The following is a 13,185-nucleotide window of genomic DNA, read 5'->3' as shown; positions in this document are numbered from 1 at the left end:
AAGAGCAGATTTCGCCAACTCGCCAGATTGTAGTCGCAGAGGCTCAGACCGAAGATGCTTCCTCTCAACAAAGCCGAGAATCTGCCTTGTCATTATCCAGGGACAACAACGCCTCCGCCACAAGTCGTCGAAGAGCCGAAGAGATTCGATCCCGTGAACTTTCCCGCCGAAGATGCCGACTGCTGTAACCATGGAGAGCCCGCACCATTTCCAGTCGAGCCGACCAAGTCTGAATCAACTCAAGGCGACATATCCATCGCACCACCGTGTCCCGAACAACCAACTGTCTTCGCAACCTTCACCGTCCCCGAAGGACGTACCGACGCACCTCCGTGGGAGATCAACTTCGACCGCAACCTTCAACAGAGTAGACTTCTCCGTCTTCCCGAGGAGATTCTACTTCAAGTCCTACTCATCGTAGCTACGGATGACCTTGACATGTTGCGCCAGGTTTCCTTTACCTTTTGGCGCATCTATCAAAGCGAGATATTCAGCCAGTTCCACCGCAAGACACGCAAAAGCGTTTGGCAACGCAAGAAGACAGACGGGTTCGAAAACGACGCAAAGACCGTTCTGCGCGCTAAGAGACACGCATTCTGCGATCCATGCTTCAAGAGACGGACAGCTCGATGCTACCAGGATCATAGAAAATATTTCCAACAATTCAGCTTATTACAATGCCGATACTGCAAATCGTGCCACGAAAAAATATTGTTCCCTCGCCAAGAGCGCAGGCAATACCTTGCACAGCGCCCACGTCAATGTATCATGCCAAGCGCGTTTATCCAGCTCTGCCCGCACATCAATGTCGCGGTATCCTCCATCTGGGACAGGATTTCGAGCCCTGGAAGCCGTCGGGACAAGTATGTGCGCCGAAGGTTGAGCCACTGCAGCCAATGCAAGGCTTCAGCCCGCCGCAGCGCTCCTGAAGACAGCCATGGATACATAAATCCGCCGACATGTGGGTATATGTACGGCCCTGGCGAGTATACCATCGATTTCTCGTGGAGGCTGCCATCAATCCCGAAAGACGGCACCGTCACGTACGCCTTCTTAGTGCAGAAGTTAGATGAGTTTGAAGAGAGATACGGCGACGCCCTGTGTGTCCATTTCAGGCACAACCACCTCCGGCTTCTCAGAGCACTCGACCCGAGACATTGCTGCTGTTTAGGAGGAGATAGCAGAATTGGAAGGGTAGTCCCTTATGATAGAGAGCGATGGGGTACTCGGCGCTGTATGGAGGTTGCAGGGCCGAAACAGGGCAAACGCATGCGGGGCAAGCATGTCGTGAGGTGCGATAAGCGATGTACTCGTTACAAATGGGAGAGGAAGGGTAACCAGATATTTTTGTCACGCCTTTCTTCGACCTCCCTGGAATTGATAGGGGGGGCAAAGGATTGGGAGAACGAGTTTGCGATGTTATTCGATACTGCCTCCTATGACCCTTGGTCAGACCAGGGAACTCGGCACCTTTTTTGGTGTGAAGACGTTCAGTGCAGGAATGGGAAGGGTGACATTGAAAGCGCAAACGCATTTCTGTGCTAGAAGAGAAAGGCGCTTTGTGGAACAGGCAGTTCCGGAAGAAGGGAGTCTTCCAAGCTCGACTGAAAACAAATAAAACAAGAACACAGTTCGTCCCACGATTCCCTTCCTTCCCCAATATCAGCACGTCTCGTGTCTCTTCCCATTCCGTTACGTTCCTTCTCGACAGTCCATCGCATGGACGCTCGTGAGTATCTCGGCCATAATGTTCTCAACCACCACGAATCTTGTGCTAGCCAGGCAGTGTCGGCTGGTCAGCCGCGCAGTATCATACCACGCCCAATACTTCCATAAGGACGACAGCAGTAGAGGAACCAATAGAGGGTTTGATAATAACAACGACGACGGACAAAACCGAGTACACAGGAAAACATTTGCCGGCCAGGAAAACTCCCATAAATATATTGTGTTTCTGTGGGTGCTATGTTCGCTTGATGGTTAGAAAATGCTACTGATGAGCAAAAGCGGATTCGATGACTTACCGTAAAGCAATCTAGACACAAACGTGAGCCATGCCAGCAGGCGCGGACTCATGCTCTCTGAAGTCGTTCTGCAACTTCTTGATTCGCTCATCGATGGCAGTAAGACTCTTATCGGCGAAATCGACTCCACCCGATGAGCTGGGAATGTCTGCAGTGCCCAGAAAGCCGGTCAAAAAGCCGGTCAACTTGGTATCTGCTGTCTTCACGACCGATTTGAGAGTGGTTACATCGTTTGTCGCTGTTTTTGAGCGTTTGGTAGCCTTTTTGGCTTTGCTCGTAGCCTCCGTGGCGATTTTCTCCAGTTGAATAACGCTGCCAATGGCTGTTTCGACGCTTCCCTTCAAAACAGTAACGGTAGCTTGAACATTGGTAACGTCTCTGCTCAACTGGACAAGGCTGATGATGCCGGTATCGAAGCGTGAGCTCAAAGAGTTGAAACTTGTGCCAAGCGTGTCGATGCGACCGCCCAGAGCAATGACGTTCGCTGAAACTGTGGCGAGGCGCGAATTGGCAGTCGTAGCACCGTTCGTTGCTTTGTTGATACGACCACTCAAAGCCGCGATATTGGTAGTTGCGGTAACAAGATCAGCTTCGGCCTGTCCCATGCGACCTGGTGCGCCAGCTGTGCCGACTAAACCGATGAGACCAACATCAAAGTCATCCATCCGTGCCAACATGCTGCGTCTGACCAACATACCCTGCAAATCGGAATGACTGCCAACAATTGCCTCCAACTCATCGATCCGTCTCTTCAACTCACCCGTCGTGGGTGTAGTATCCGTCCAACCTGTGATGTATCTAACGAATCTACTCATGCATCCTGTCGACTTGACAATCCTGTCCTTCATAAAGTTCGAAACACCAATGAAAAAGGTGACAACAATGCTGATCAAGAGACCCACTCCTGTAGCGACAGCACTCCAGATTGCCGGGGTGGACCAGGGATCCGATGGTTTGGCAGCCTGTTCTTGAAGCTTGACCAACCGGTTCAGGATGTCGGTAGTGGAGGGTTCAGATTTCGTGTCGGATTGGCGGTAAAGAAGGAGGATATCGGTGACGTTCTGGTGCTCCTTGAAGATGTTGTCAATATGAGATGACAAGTTTCCAATGACAGAGCTGTAGTTGTCGCTACTAGAAGACGTCGCGGTGGCGAAATCCATTAGCTTCTCGCGCTTGACGTTGTGTTTGTAGTGAATAAACAGGGAGAACCGAGTGACGATGATGAGAGAAGAGAACGAACGACGACGGCGGCGAGGGCGTTCCTGACTTTTACCCTCCATCGTCGTTTGTCCATCTGCCCTGGACGAAAAGGGAAACTGCTCAGTTGTCCTGGTTCGCCAACGGGAAGCTGCGTCGCGAATCAGGAAGACTGAGCCAGTGGGTTGGCAACTGTATATGCATGGTGCCATGAAAGATCGCCTAGTTGACACCGTCATCCTTGATGTCGTTGCCGTCCTTCATCGATCTCGGTATGTTGTGAAAGGAATCGTTGAGTATTCGCATTGCATGGCCACTGAAGATGATGCCAGGAAAGAAAGGGCTCGGAGCTGCGCCAAAGAAGATCCGCGCTATGCAAGGCAGCAAGAAGCACGATGGGCTTTCAGTTGGAAGGAGCTGTGGTCGTCTCTTGTTTCCATGGTCGCCATCGCCGGTCGTTGTTGCCATTCGTCGTCATCGTTGTCGTCGTCCGCCACCGTTGTCCGCCGTTTGTTCCTGCCAAGCCGCAAAACCATCTGCAGCCAGCAAAGAACAGCTGCGCAGATGTATGCAGGCTTTTGATAGGTCGTGGATGGAATAACCAAGGAAAAGTGACGGGAAGAGCGGACGCTAGATGCAAACCTCTTTCGGGTTGATGCTCCTCAAGTTGCAGCCAACGACGGGAGAGGACTAGCATCCAGCCAACCGGAGCGACTTCAGCTCTGCAACTGGCTTTGAAGAAAGTGTCGATGGAGTCGATTTTCTCTCTTGATTGGACTGAGTGTCAAAAGACACCGGTAAGCGGACTCAATGATGGCATATGCATGTCAACATCTGCCCGTCCAACTGCCAACGAATGCAAAATGACCGCTGCCCCCCCCTCAGCTGGCGGCATATGCAGGCCACCAGCTCCCCGCAGAGTCGTTTGCGATGGAGACGTGGCCGCTTTGGATACCAAATCGGCTGCCCCTTCACTTCTACGTTTGGCGACATCTGTCCTGGTCAGTCGTTGCGTCTGTAGAGGTACCAGCCTGGAGTTATGCTGGGGGATTGGCGGTGACCATGGAATGTGCGATGTCAAACGGTGGCGGAGACGTAAAACAGATTTCGTGCGGTCTGAAAGCCGCATGCTCGAGGTGTTCTTACACACTGGAGATGTCGAGAAGACACCCCAGAGTATCCAAGAGCTGAAAAGATTGGCGATGTCGCGGCTTGCTTCACCTGGCAAAGCCCACCAAATAACCTTGAGACCAGCGTGAGGAATGCTTGAGACAAGTCTCACCTACATCGAGTCCAAAACTCCTGTCGCGGTCTGGCACGGAGTAGTCGTTGAATCCCGCATTGCTGATTGGGCCATGCAGATTGGGCAAACACCAAAGTCATGAGTACCACCACAACAGCCGTCACTGCTTCGACTTTGACAGCATAAGCTACTTGAAAACTACCTGGAGTCGCCCAACGAGTCGCTTGAATCTGGCTGATAGAAGTCATTGCCACTGGCAACTCAACTTTTGACGGTAGCCCCTGAGTCCGGGGGCTTGTCAAATGAATTATCAGGGACTTCGTCGACTGACTAAAGCTTAAAGTCAACTTCAGCACATGTCCCCGACTATTAATCGAAAGTACAGAAGAAACTTCATGTCGGTCGCACAACACTCACTCTCAGAGTGTGACAAGTCAGAACGAAGGTGACAGTGTTCGTCCGGGAACTCTGAAGGGACGAAAATGAGGGACGCTGAACGGACAGTGCCCCACTTAGATGGACCTTGGTTGCTCCCCTCCAATCACATTCATCTGACCATGGGACGACAGGGATCAATGCCCCAGCCAGCTGTGCCTGCCTGCAAGAGACGGGATGAGGTCAGCTTTCGATGTGGGTACCGGTTGCGTCAAAACGCCAGCAAGTCAACAAGCCGCATCGCCAAGTTATCATTTTGCCAGCTTCACGTCCACACTCCCCGCCCGCCTTCGGACAGCCAAATTCCTCTGCACTTTGGCCGCAGTCGCGCGACGTCCGTCTTTTCGGGCATGACCATTTAATCACAATGTCGAATGCGCTCTCCCTCATAGGCTGGGCCTTCTTGCCCAACGTACGCGAACCACCCCCTCTGCACTCTCGTCTCGTGAATTACATCACTAACCTCCCCCAAAGCTAGCAACCTCCTGGGTCCAATCAATCTACTATGGCCTCGCGATCCGCGCCGGCGACCCGAAACCCCAACCCGGCTCCGCGAAATATGCCATCCACCGCCGCCGAATCTACATCCTCGTCGTCTCCGCCTACCTCCTCTACACCCTGATCGAAGCCGACCACACCCTCCGCCGCCAGGGCACGTTCTACACCGACCTAGACGTCGCCGCCTCCGCGCCCGTCCGCATCATCAAGTCCCGCTTCCGCCGCCTCGCCGCCGTCTACCACCCCGACAAGCAGACCGGCGACTCGTCCGCCGCCGCCGCCCGCTTCATGCACCTCAAGACCGCCTCCGAGACCCTCTCCGACCCCAACCGCCGCTTCGCCTACGAGCGCTTCGGCCCCGTCGTCGGCAACTGGCAGAACTGCAAGACCGTCTACGACTTCGTCTCCACCGGCGTCTTCTCCGGCACCATCCCCCACTACGGCATCGCCGCCGCCGCCACCTACGGCCTCGGCCTGCTGGGCTACCTCGACTGGGGCCGCTACTGGCGCTGGGTCGTCCTCCTGACCTTCTTCGTCGCCGAGCTCATCGTCGTCACCCGCCCCGAGATGCCGCCCTACCTCGCCATGGCCAACACCGCGCTGAGCACCATCCTGCGCCGCCCGCCGTACCTGCAGTTCCAGCTCGTGTCGCTCGCGCGCCAGGCGGCCGTCACGATGTACATCGCCTTTAGCCAGATCGGGCCGCTGCTGAACCCGCAGGGCCAGGCGGCGCAGCGGGCTGCTGAGGGATCGGCGGCTGCTGTCGACGAGGGCTTGCAGAGGCTTGAGAACTTGGTTCGCGGATTGGATGGCGAGGCGAACCGGTTGTTGGACATGGAGATGACGCCGTTCATGGGCGACAAGGAGGCTCTGAGCAGCGTGCGCGCCAAGGTCAAAGATTGGCTTGTGCAGAACACGATTCGGGCGGATCCGATGGTTAGAGATGCGATGGGCAACTCGTTCCGCAAGAGGAGAGTCGATGCGCCTGCTGGCGCGAAGGGTAACCGAACGTAAGATGAGGTATAGACTTTGCCTTCTTTATACATAAACACCATGCTGTTCTTGGACGACTACACAAATACCACCTCTTTTCTGTCGATTCAATCGCCAACCTATTCCCCACTGCTGTGAAAAGCAGCTGTGGCCACTTTGAAGTGGCAGGTCTAAAAATAAACAAGCTTATTGTAGAGATCTCTCAGATTCAACATGTGGCGTCTGTGGCTGAAGACTGTGGCGCACACCAAAAACCCTTCATCCACAATGCCCCTCCCCCTCCAACTATCGCGAAGTGACCGGGATCGGACTGAGATACTCACTTCCTCTATCTCTCAGTTCCTGCACTTTCACAAAAAGAGATTGTCTCAACTTACCAATTCAAAATGACAGCAACATCATCATGGCACCTTCTGCCCCCAGACCTCATCGAGCACCAAATCGGCCAGATCGACCTCTTAATGGCCATGTACCCAACCGAAGATGAAGTGACCCTCGACAAGGACTCATCGACTCTCCTAGACGCCCTCAAATCAGATCTCGAAAACGGCTCATCAAACTCATCCTCCCTCAAAAAGACCGCCCCCACCGTAACATTACTCCTCAACCTATCCATCCCCGACTCCGAGGCCAAGACCCTCCCCCTCGACATCACAGTCCCCTTCTCACACACAGGGCCCGCCACCCCAGAGGACCCTCCACACATCAAAGTCCGCATCCAGCAGCCCCCGTGGCTCTCCCGCGCCGCCACCACAAACCTCAACGCTCTCATCCCCGAGGACGAAGACCTCTTCAGCACAATCGAGGCCATCGCCGCCTCAACCTCCGCACACCTCTCACAAGCCGCAGAGGAAGCAGCAGCCGCCGCCACCCCTTCAGACCCCCTTTCTTCAGGCGGAGGACCCCTCGTGCGCGTGTGGTTCTACTTCCCCTCCATCTCAACGCGCTCCAAGCGCGACGACTTCATCATCCACGCCCCGCGGTACCGCCTCACGGGCTTCCTCTACGCGGGAAAACCAGGCCTGCTGTGCCTCGAGGGCCCCTCAAAGAATGTGGATGATTACATGCGCTTCATCAAGACCGAGTCGTGGGGGGATATACCCGCGCACCACAAGAAGGTCAGCGAGCGGCATAGAGAAGTTGGTGAGGGCGTGGAGAGGGTGTTTGCGGATATGACGGAGATCACGGACTCGGTGGGGGAGAGGAGGGGGCAGAGGGCGAATCGGGGGGATATGAAGGCTGTGGAGGGGTGGCTTGTGGAGAGGGGGTTGGGGGATGCTTTTGCGAAGGTGTTGATGTGATGAGGTTCGGGTGAGGGAGGAGTTTTGCGCGACTGAGATCAGAAGAGGGAAATGTGTGAGAAGCAAAAGGGGCTCTGGGTTGATACCAAGGCTACGAGGGGTTGAGAATGATCTATGATCAGCTAGTTGTGAGCTGTACGAGGCATATTCACGGCAATTCGTGAATACCAAGGACGACTTTGGCCAAACACATCAATCCATTTTACAAATCTATACCCAACGTCTCCAAAGACGCTCACTCTAGCCTCCTCTATCCCTCACAAAACCCCGGCACACAAGCGACCTGATCCTACATTATAACCTCTGCCGCCCCCTCGTCTCAATCGGAATCGCACACATCCCCACAAACGCCGCCAAAATCAGCGCACCACTCAGATAAATCGGCGTCGTCGTGCCATCCCCCGGCATATTCGCCGCCAGCACCGGCGCCATCAGCCCCATCGCCCTATTCAAAAAGCTCGCCACCCCCGTCCCCGCCCCGCGCACCGGCGCGGGAAAGATCTCAGGCGTGAACGCGTACAGCACGCCGTACATGATATTCTGCGAGAAGCTCTCCACGCAACTAAAGAACAGCTGGCTCGCGGGCGACGTGCCGAACTTGACGAACATGAAGAGGAACACCGCCGACACGAACGTCGAGCACGCGAGCGTGCCCCGACGCCCGAGCCAGGGCGATTTGTGGTCGACGAGGTACGCCGCCAGAAGGCTGCCCGGCACGCCAACGGCCGACGTGATGGCGTAGGTGCGGTACGTCGCGGGCGTGATGGGCGTCGCGCCCGCGTCGGGGCTGCCCTCGGACGGCGCCGCGCCACCGTGGGAGAGGTACTGCGGGAGGAAGGCGTTGAAGAGCGGGTATCCCATGCCGATGGTCGCCCAGACGAACCACACGATCGCGGTCGCGAGGCCGAGCGTGCGGGTTTTGAAGAGCGGGCGCAGGCGGTCTGCGGAGAAGGACTTCATCTTGTCCTTGAGCACGCCGGCGGTACGCCCGCGTCCCGAGGCGGTCGTCCCGTCGTCGTCGGCGGTGGCGACGCCTTCCACCACGGCGTCGAGGATTTCTTCTGTAAGCCACGTCTTCGCGCCGTTGCGGTACGCGATGCCGTGCACCACGGCCACGGCCTCCGCCTGGCGGCCCTTGGAGAGCAGGAACTTGGGCGACTCGAACAGCCGGAACGCGAAGAAGCGCACCACGAACATGATGAAGGTGACCAGCCCGATCGTCAGCACGAAGCGCCGCCAGCCCTGGTCGGCCGGCCAGTTCACAATAAAATACCACGCCGCCAGCGACGAGCTCAGCTGGCCGACGGGCCACCACACGGACAGCAGGGTCAGCAGCGAGCTGGACGCATCGGGGAGGAACTCGAGGAAGAGGGCGCCGTCCACGGGGAGGTTGCCGCCGACGCCGAAGCCGAGGGAGGCGAAGAGGAAGCAGACCCAGCCCCAGGAGGGCGCGAAGGCGAGCAGGATACCGAAGACGCCGGTGATGAGGAGCGTCATGTTGAAGGCGATGCGGCGGCCGAGGACGTCGGAGCCGATGCCCCAGACGAAGGAGCCGAAGCAGAGACCGAGGAAGATGGAGGAGGTGGTGTAGCGGACGGTCTTTTCGGAGATGGCGAACTCGGCGGAGAGGGAGGGGAGGGTTAGCGAGACGCCCTGCTGGTTGTCAGTTGAGGGGAGCGTTGAGGGGAGGGTGGTGAAGACTCACGTGCATCCATAGGCTGGCGATATGGTTAGTGAGGTTCATGATGAGTGCGAGGGTTGAGATGTACTTACTTATCCGCAAACCATCCAAAGCCGCATAGGATGAAGAGTTGCCAGTTATACCTCCCCATCCCGATATCCTGAATCGCCTTGTTGACAAGCTTGGATTTCACTGCCCCCCTCCCATTAACCATCTCATCAAGCTTCATCCATCACGCAGATAACTCACATTCATACTCCGTCCACATCCCCCTCCCGCCCCTCCGAACCTCCTTCCTCAGCCCTTCAATCGTATACTCCGCCGCGCTCATCTCCAGCATCCCCGTGCTCTCCCCCTGGTCCTTGCCATCCTCATCGTCGCCGTCGTCATCCTCATGCCCCGGCCGCTCCTCAAACTCGCAGCGGCCTATACGCGCCGAGTGACTGTGCAGATGCGCCTCCTCAAGCGGAACCACGACGCCGAGGTAGTCGTGTACGGACTCGGGCTGGTCGGAGAGCAGACGGCGGATAAAGGTGCGCAGGAGCGCCATGCTTCTTATTTTCCTGATGTTGCACCAGCAGCTCCCTCGCGTGTCGGTTAGAGGTAATAGTAACGTAATGTGCGTCGCCCACGTGACTGTCGTAGATATAGCCTCAGTATCCTCGTGAAAATAGCAAGCCGATGATGCCGTCCTCGGCTTCGATGTTGTCGCGTCGGCGTCTCACTCCCTGCTCTTACTCAGCAAATAACAACAAGTACCTGATCCTTCAAAAGTCCCAGTTGCCATCTACATCTTTCCCATCTAAGGACACGTATAAAAGAGACCTCGAGAAACACGAAAAGATGAAAGAATCCGATGAAATGTGAAAACAAGAGGAACGGTGAGATGAAAGAGACGTGATGTGTAGTGTACCTAACCCCCATGCTCACTCCCTCGTAGTTCGAGGACACCTGACTAAAAGAAACTACCACGCCGCGCATTAGCGCTCCTTAGGTAATCTAGGGGGGTGCCAGGTCATCCCGCAGAGCGCAGCGGAAAATGCATCGCGCCACCTCAGGGGACATGGAGGACGAAAATAGCGTTGCAGACGTGCTGTAACCTCCGCCTAACACATCGTCACCCAGTAATCGAGACGATCAGTTAGTGGCGCTACGGAACGTCCGGGGCAGCTTGTGAAACATCCCCAGGGCCCGCAGCGGTCACGGGCCGAGGGCAGCTGCGCGTGCAGCGTGGGGTAGGATCCTTGTCATCTGCACCCCAAATGTCCTCCTGGTGGTTCTGGTGGATTGGAATCATAAATGCAATTCTACCGAGTACTCTCTCTTTGAAGCCATCATGATGCTAGTTCATTACAAAAGCCGCCATAATCCACAACGCCCCTGAGTAAACCCATAGAAACAGTGCTAGGCCATGGAAACGCCATCTCCCAATCTAAGTGTACTTTGACTCTAACCCAGAGCTTAAAGCAGCTCTCCGTCTCCCTCGTCAGCACCCTCCTCCTCATCTTCCCAGTCGTCCATCGCAGCTGCCCGTCTCTCGGCCTCCCGCTGTACTTCAGCAAGACCTGAGAGCTCCGCGACGTAGTCCTTCTCCTGCAGCGCCCTCTTTACGAAGCCCCAGCCGTCCTTTCTGTAGGCGTCCAGAATTGGAGGGCCACAAGCACTGCAGCAGGGGTATGACTGGCCGCGGATCACTTTGGTGCTGAAGTTGTGCACGTAGCCGCGTACTGTGTGAGGGATCAAGCCGAGGGCATGGTTAACAGGGTCATTCTCGGCATCATGCGTATGAGGCGCCTTGGCATGATGCTTGAGAGGATGTTGAAGAAGACTCGCGAAGAGCTCCACGACTGCTGCTGACGCCATAGGGGCAACACCTGGCCGAGTAACTGTGCACTGCTGGTCGAGTGTCTGGTCCTTCTGCGACTAGAAGGGGTTAGCAGGAGTCGCAACTTTTCTTTTCAACGCCGAATACTCACATCAGCGGGTGCAACTACATCATTGCAGAAGTAGCAGCCCAACGTCGCACGCTCCTTATCGTCCGGCTGGACATTCTCCGGCTCAGCTCCGTGTCTCATGACTACGTAGGAATCGAATCCGAGCGCGGCATTTAACACGATCTTGCCTGCGGCTTTGCCTATGACGCTCGGAAGCCATCTCGACTCACGGCTGTCCATCAGGAGGAAGATAGCATCGTGATCGTCGATGAGCTTCTTCAGCTTGTCGAAGTCGCCCCTGGTCTTCGTCTCGTCCGTGAAGGGGTGGCCAACCATCGGTACAGATAATACGTGTCCGTCGCTGTCAACACCGGGATAGATCTCCTTGAGCGCCTCCGCTGCGCGAACGGCCTTGGGCTTTCCGCCTTCTAAGCAGTCCTCGAAGTTGAAGAGAGGCTGGCGTACGGGGTTTGAGTATGAAACGCGGCCATAGTCGACGAAGGTAATTTTCCGCACGCCCCATCCCATCAAATTCCGCGATACGTAACTGCCCAATGTGCCAGCCCCGAGTAGCAGACATTTGGTGTTCTTGATTGCATCCAGGTCCAGGTTGGGTGAAATGCGCCACTTCATGAGCTTAAGATTCAGATCCACAGATTGATCTGCCAGCCTCGTCGGATCCATGTACTCGCCGAGGTTTGCGACTCTGGCTCGTAGCTTTCCTTCCGCGTCTCTCTCCCAGCCCGTGACCTTGGGCATTTCGGCTACCGCGAGCGGTTCGACGGGATCCATCTCCAGGGGCAGGATGATGCTTCTGGCAGCGTGTCTGCTGGCCCTGATGTCGCGGTAGCACAGGATTTGCACCTTGGTCAGCTTGAAGCGTTGACGGACAAGCCAAAGCAGGTTGCGAAGAGGCCATGACGGGTTCTCGGGGTACGTTGACGGGTCTACGAACGCAACGTAACGATCCTCCTCAGCGACGTCGTCGAAAAAGCCGTTCTCAAAGTCGCCGAGGTTCGCCACCTCCCAGACATAGCCAAAGGTATCATTCAGGTCATGCAAGTCGCTGTTAGCGTCCTTGTCTAGGTCGCTGACATCTGTGCCACGGGCCTTCTTAGCAAGGAAGAAGCCGTTCTGCCTCTTGTCGCGGTTCGCTGCCCAGGTGCCTACGCGGTCGACGAGCGCCGTGCTCTCCTTGGGATCGAGGCGGCCAATCGGACCTGTCCGCTTCCACTGGGGGTCTGAGTGGAGGGCGGGGAATGCGAACCAGTATGTGAATCGGTACTTCTTGAGATCTGCGTAGGAGAGGATCGCAAACGAGGACAAAAGCGAGGGGACAGAATAAATGGTGCCATCGTTTATGGCGTCCCAGATCTAGCACCAGTCAGTATGCAGCTTGCAGACCAGTCAACCATGGACTCACATGGCGAGCGGCGAGCTTCAGCATCGCTTGCTTGTCCGTGTTTTTGAAGTCCTCGATGGTGTTGACGTTCTTGATCCAACCCTCGCCGCGGACGTGCTCGTCGTTGGGCCTGCTCTCCTCATCAGTCCTGTGAGGGTCAACATGAGGGCAGCGCGAGCCCAAAAGCTAGTCTTGCTTACTGGTCGGCTGTGAGGGCGTTGCCGAGGATTGACATCCTGCAGCTTTGGGCCGGGTCGACGGGCAGTGGGGTATACTGGCCCAGAACCCGACGCGCCGAGTCGTCCAGTTTGTCATGTTCGAGCTTGGAAGAGAACAGGGCGGCGTAGAAGGGGAGCTCGATCTCGGAAGAGAAGGGGGCGTATTGGATTGCAGCCATCTTGGGCTTTTCGAAAAGTTATGCGCGATGCGCTTGGAGGGGTTCCGTTCGGAATACGCGGGTTCGAATGCGCAGCGGAC

The 13,185-nt window shown here is 56.1% G+C and overlaps 4 protein-coding genes across 4 annotated transcripts; 2 read left to right on the top strand and 2 right to left on the bottom strand.

Moving 5' to 3' along the window:
• Positions 1 to 5,266: 5,266 nt before the first annotated feature.
• Positions 5,267 to 6,411, top strand: dnaJ-0 (Chaperone protein DnaJ; the record flags this gene model as incomplete). Its single annotated transcript, XM_037328257.1, has 2 exons — positions 5,267 to 5,311; positions 5,374 to 6,411. The coding sequence occupies 2 exons, from the start codon at positions 5,267 to 5,269 to the stop codon at positions 6,409 to 6,411; spliced, it is 1,083 nt and encodes a 360-aa protein (XP_037172781.1).
• Positions 6,412 to 6,857: 446 nt separating this feature from the next.
• Positions 6,858 to 7,691, top strand: Rwdd2b (RWD domain-containing protein 2B; the record flags this gene model as incomplete). The annotated part of the gene is made up of 1 exon (XM_037328256.1): positions 6,858 to 7,691. The coding sequence occupies one exon, from the start codon at positions 6,858 to 6,860 to the stop codon at positions 7,689 to 7,691; it is 834 nt and encodes a 277-aa protein (XP_037173304.1).
• Positions 7,692 to 7,985: 294 nt separating this feature from the next.
• CGCA056_v013011 (putative MFS-type transporter) lies at positions 7,986 to 9,922 on the bottom strand (the record flags this gene model as incomplete). The annotated part of the gene is made up of 4 exons (XM_037328255.1): positions 7,986 to 9,344; positions 9,397 to 9,409; positions 9,465 to 9,564; positions 9,622 to 9,922. 4 exons carry the CDS (start codon positions 9,920 to 9,922, stop codon positions 7,986 to 7,988), a joined length of 1,773 nt encoding a protein of 590 aa, XP_037173303.1.
• Positions 9,923 to 10,833: 911 nt separating this feature from the next.
• Positions 10,834 to 13,105, bottom strand: ATG7 (Ubiquitin-like modifier-activating enzyme ATG7; the record flags this gene model as incomplete). The annotated part of the gene is made up of 4 exons (XM_037328254.1): positions 10,834 to 11,295; positions 11,349 to 12,680; positions 12,730 to 12,856; positions 12,909 to 13,105. 4 exons carry the CDS (start codon positions 13,103 to 13,105, stop codon positions 10,834 to 10,836), a joined length of 2,118 nt encoding a protein of 705 aa, XP_037173302.1.
• Between the last annotated feature and the right edge of the window lie 80 nt (positions 13,106 to 13,185).

The sequence above is a fragment of the Colletotrichum aenigma genome (assembly GCF_013390185.1).
Source record: "Colletotrichum aenigma strain Cg56 chromosome Unknown KSG_Cg56_contig09, whole genome shotgun sequence".
In the NCBI taxonomy this organism is placed as follows: Eukaryota; Fungi; Ascomycota; class Sordariomycetes; order Glomerellales; family Glomerellaceae; genus Colletotrichum; species Colletotrichum aenigma.
The sequence above is the reverse complement of the archived record's forward strand: the minus strand, read 5'-3'. Positions and strand labels throughout refer to the sequence as shown.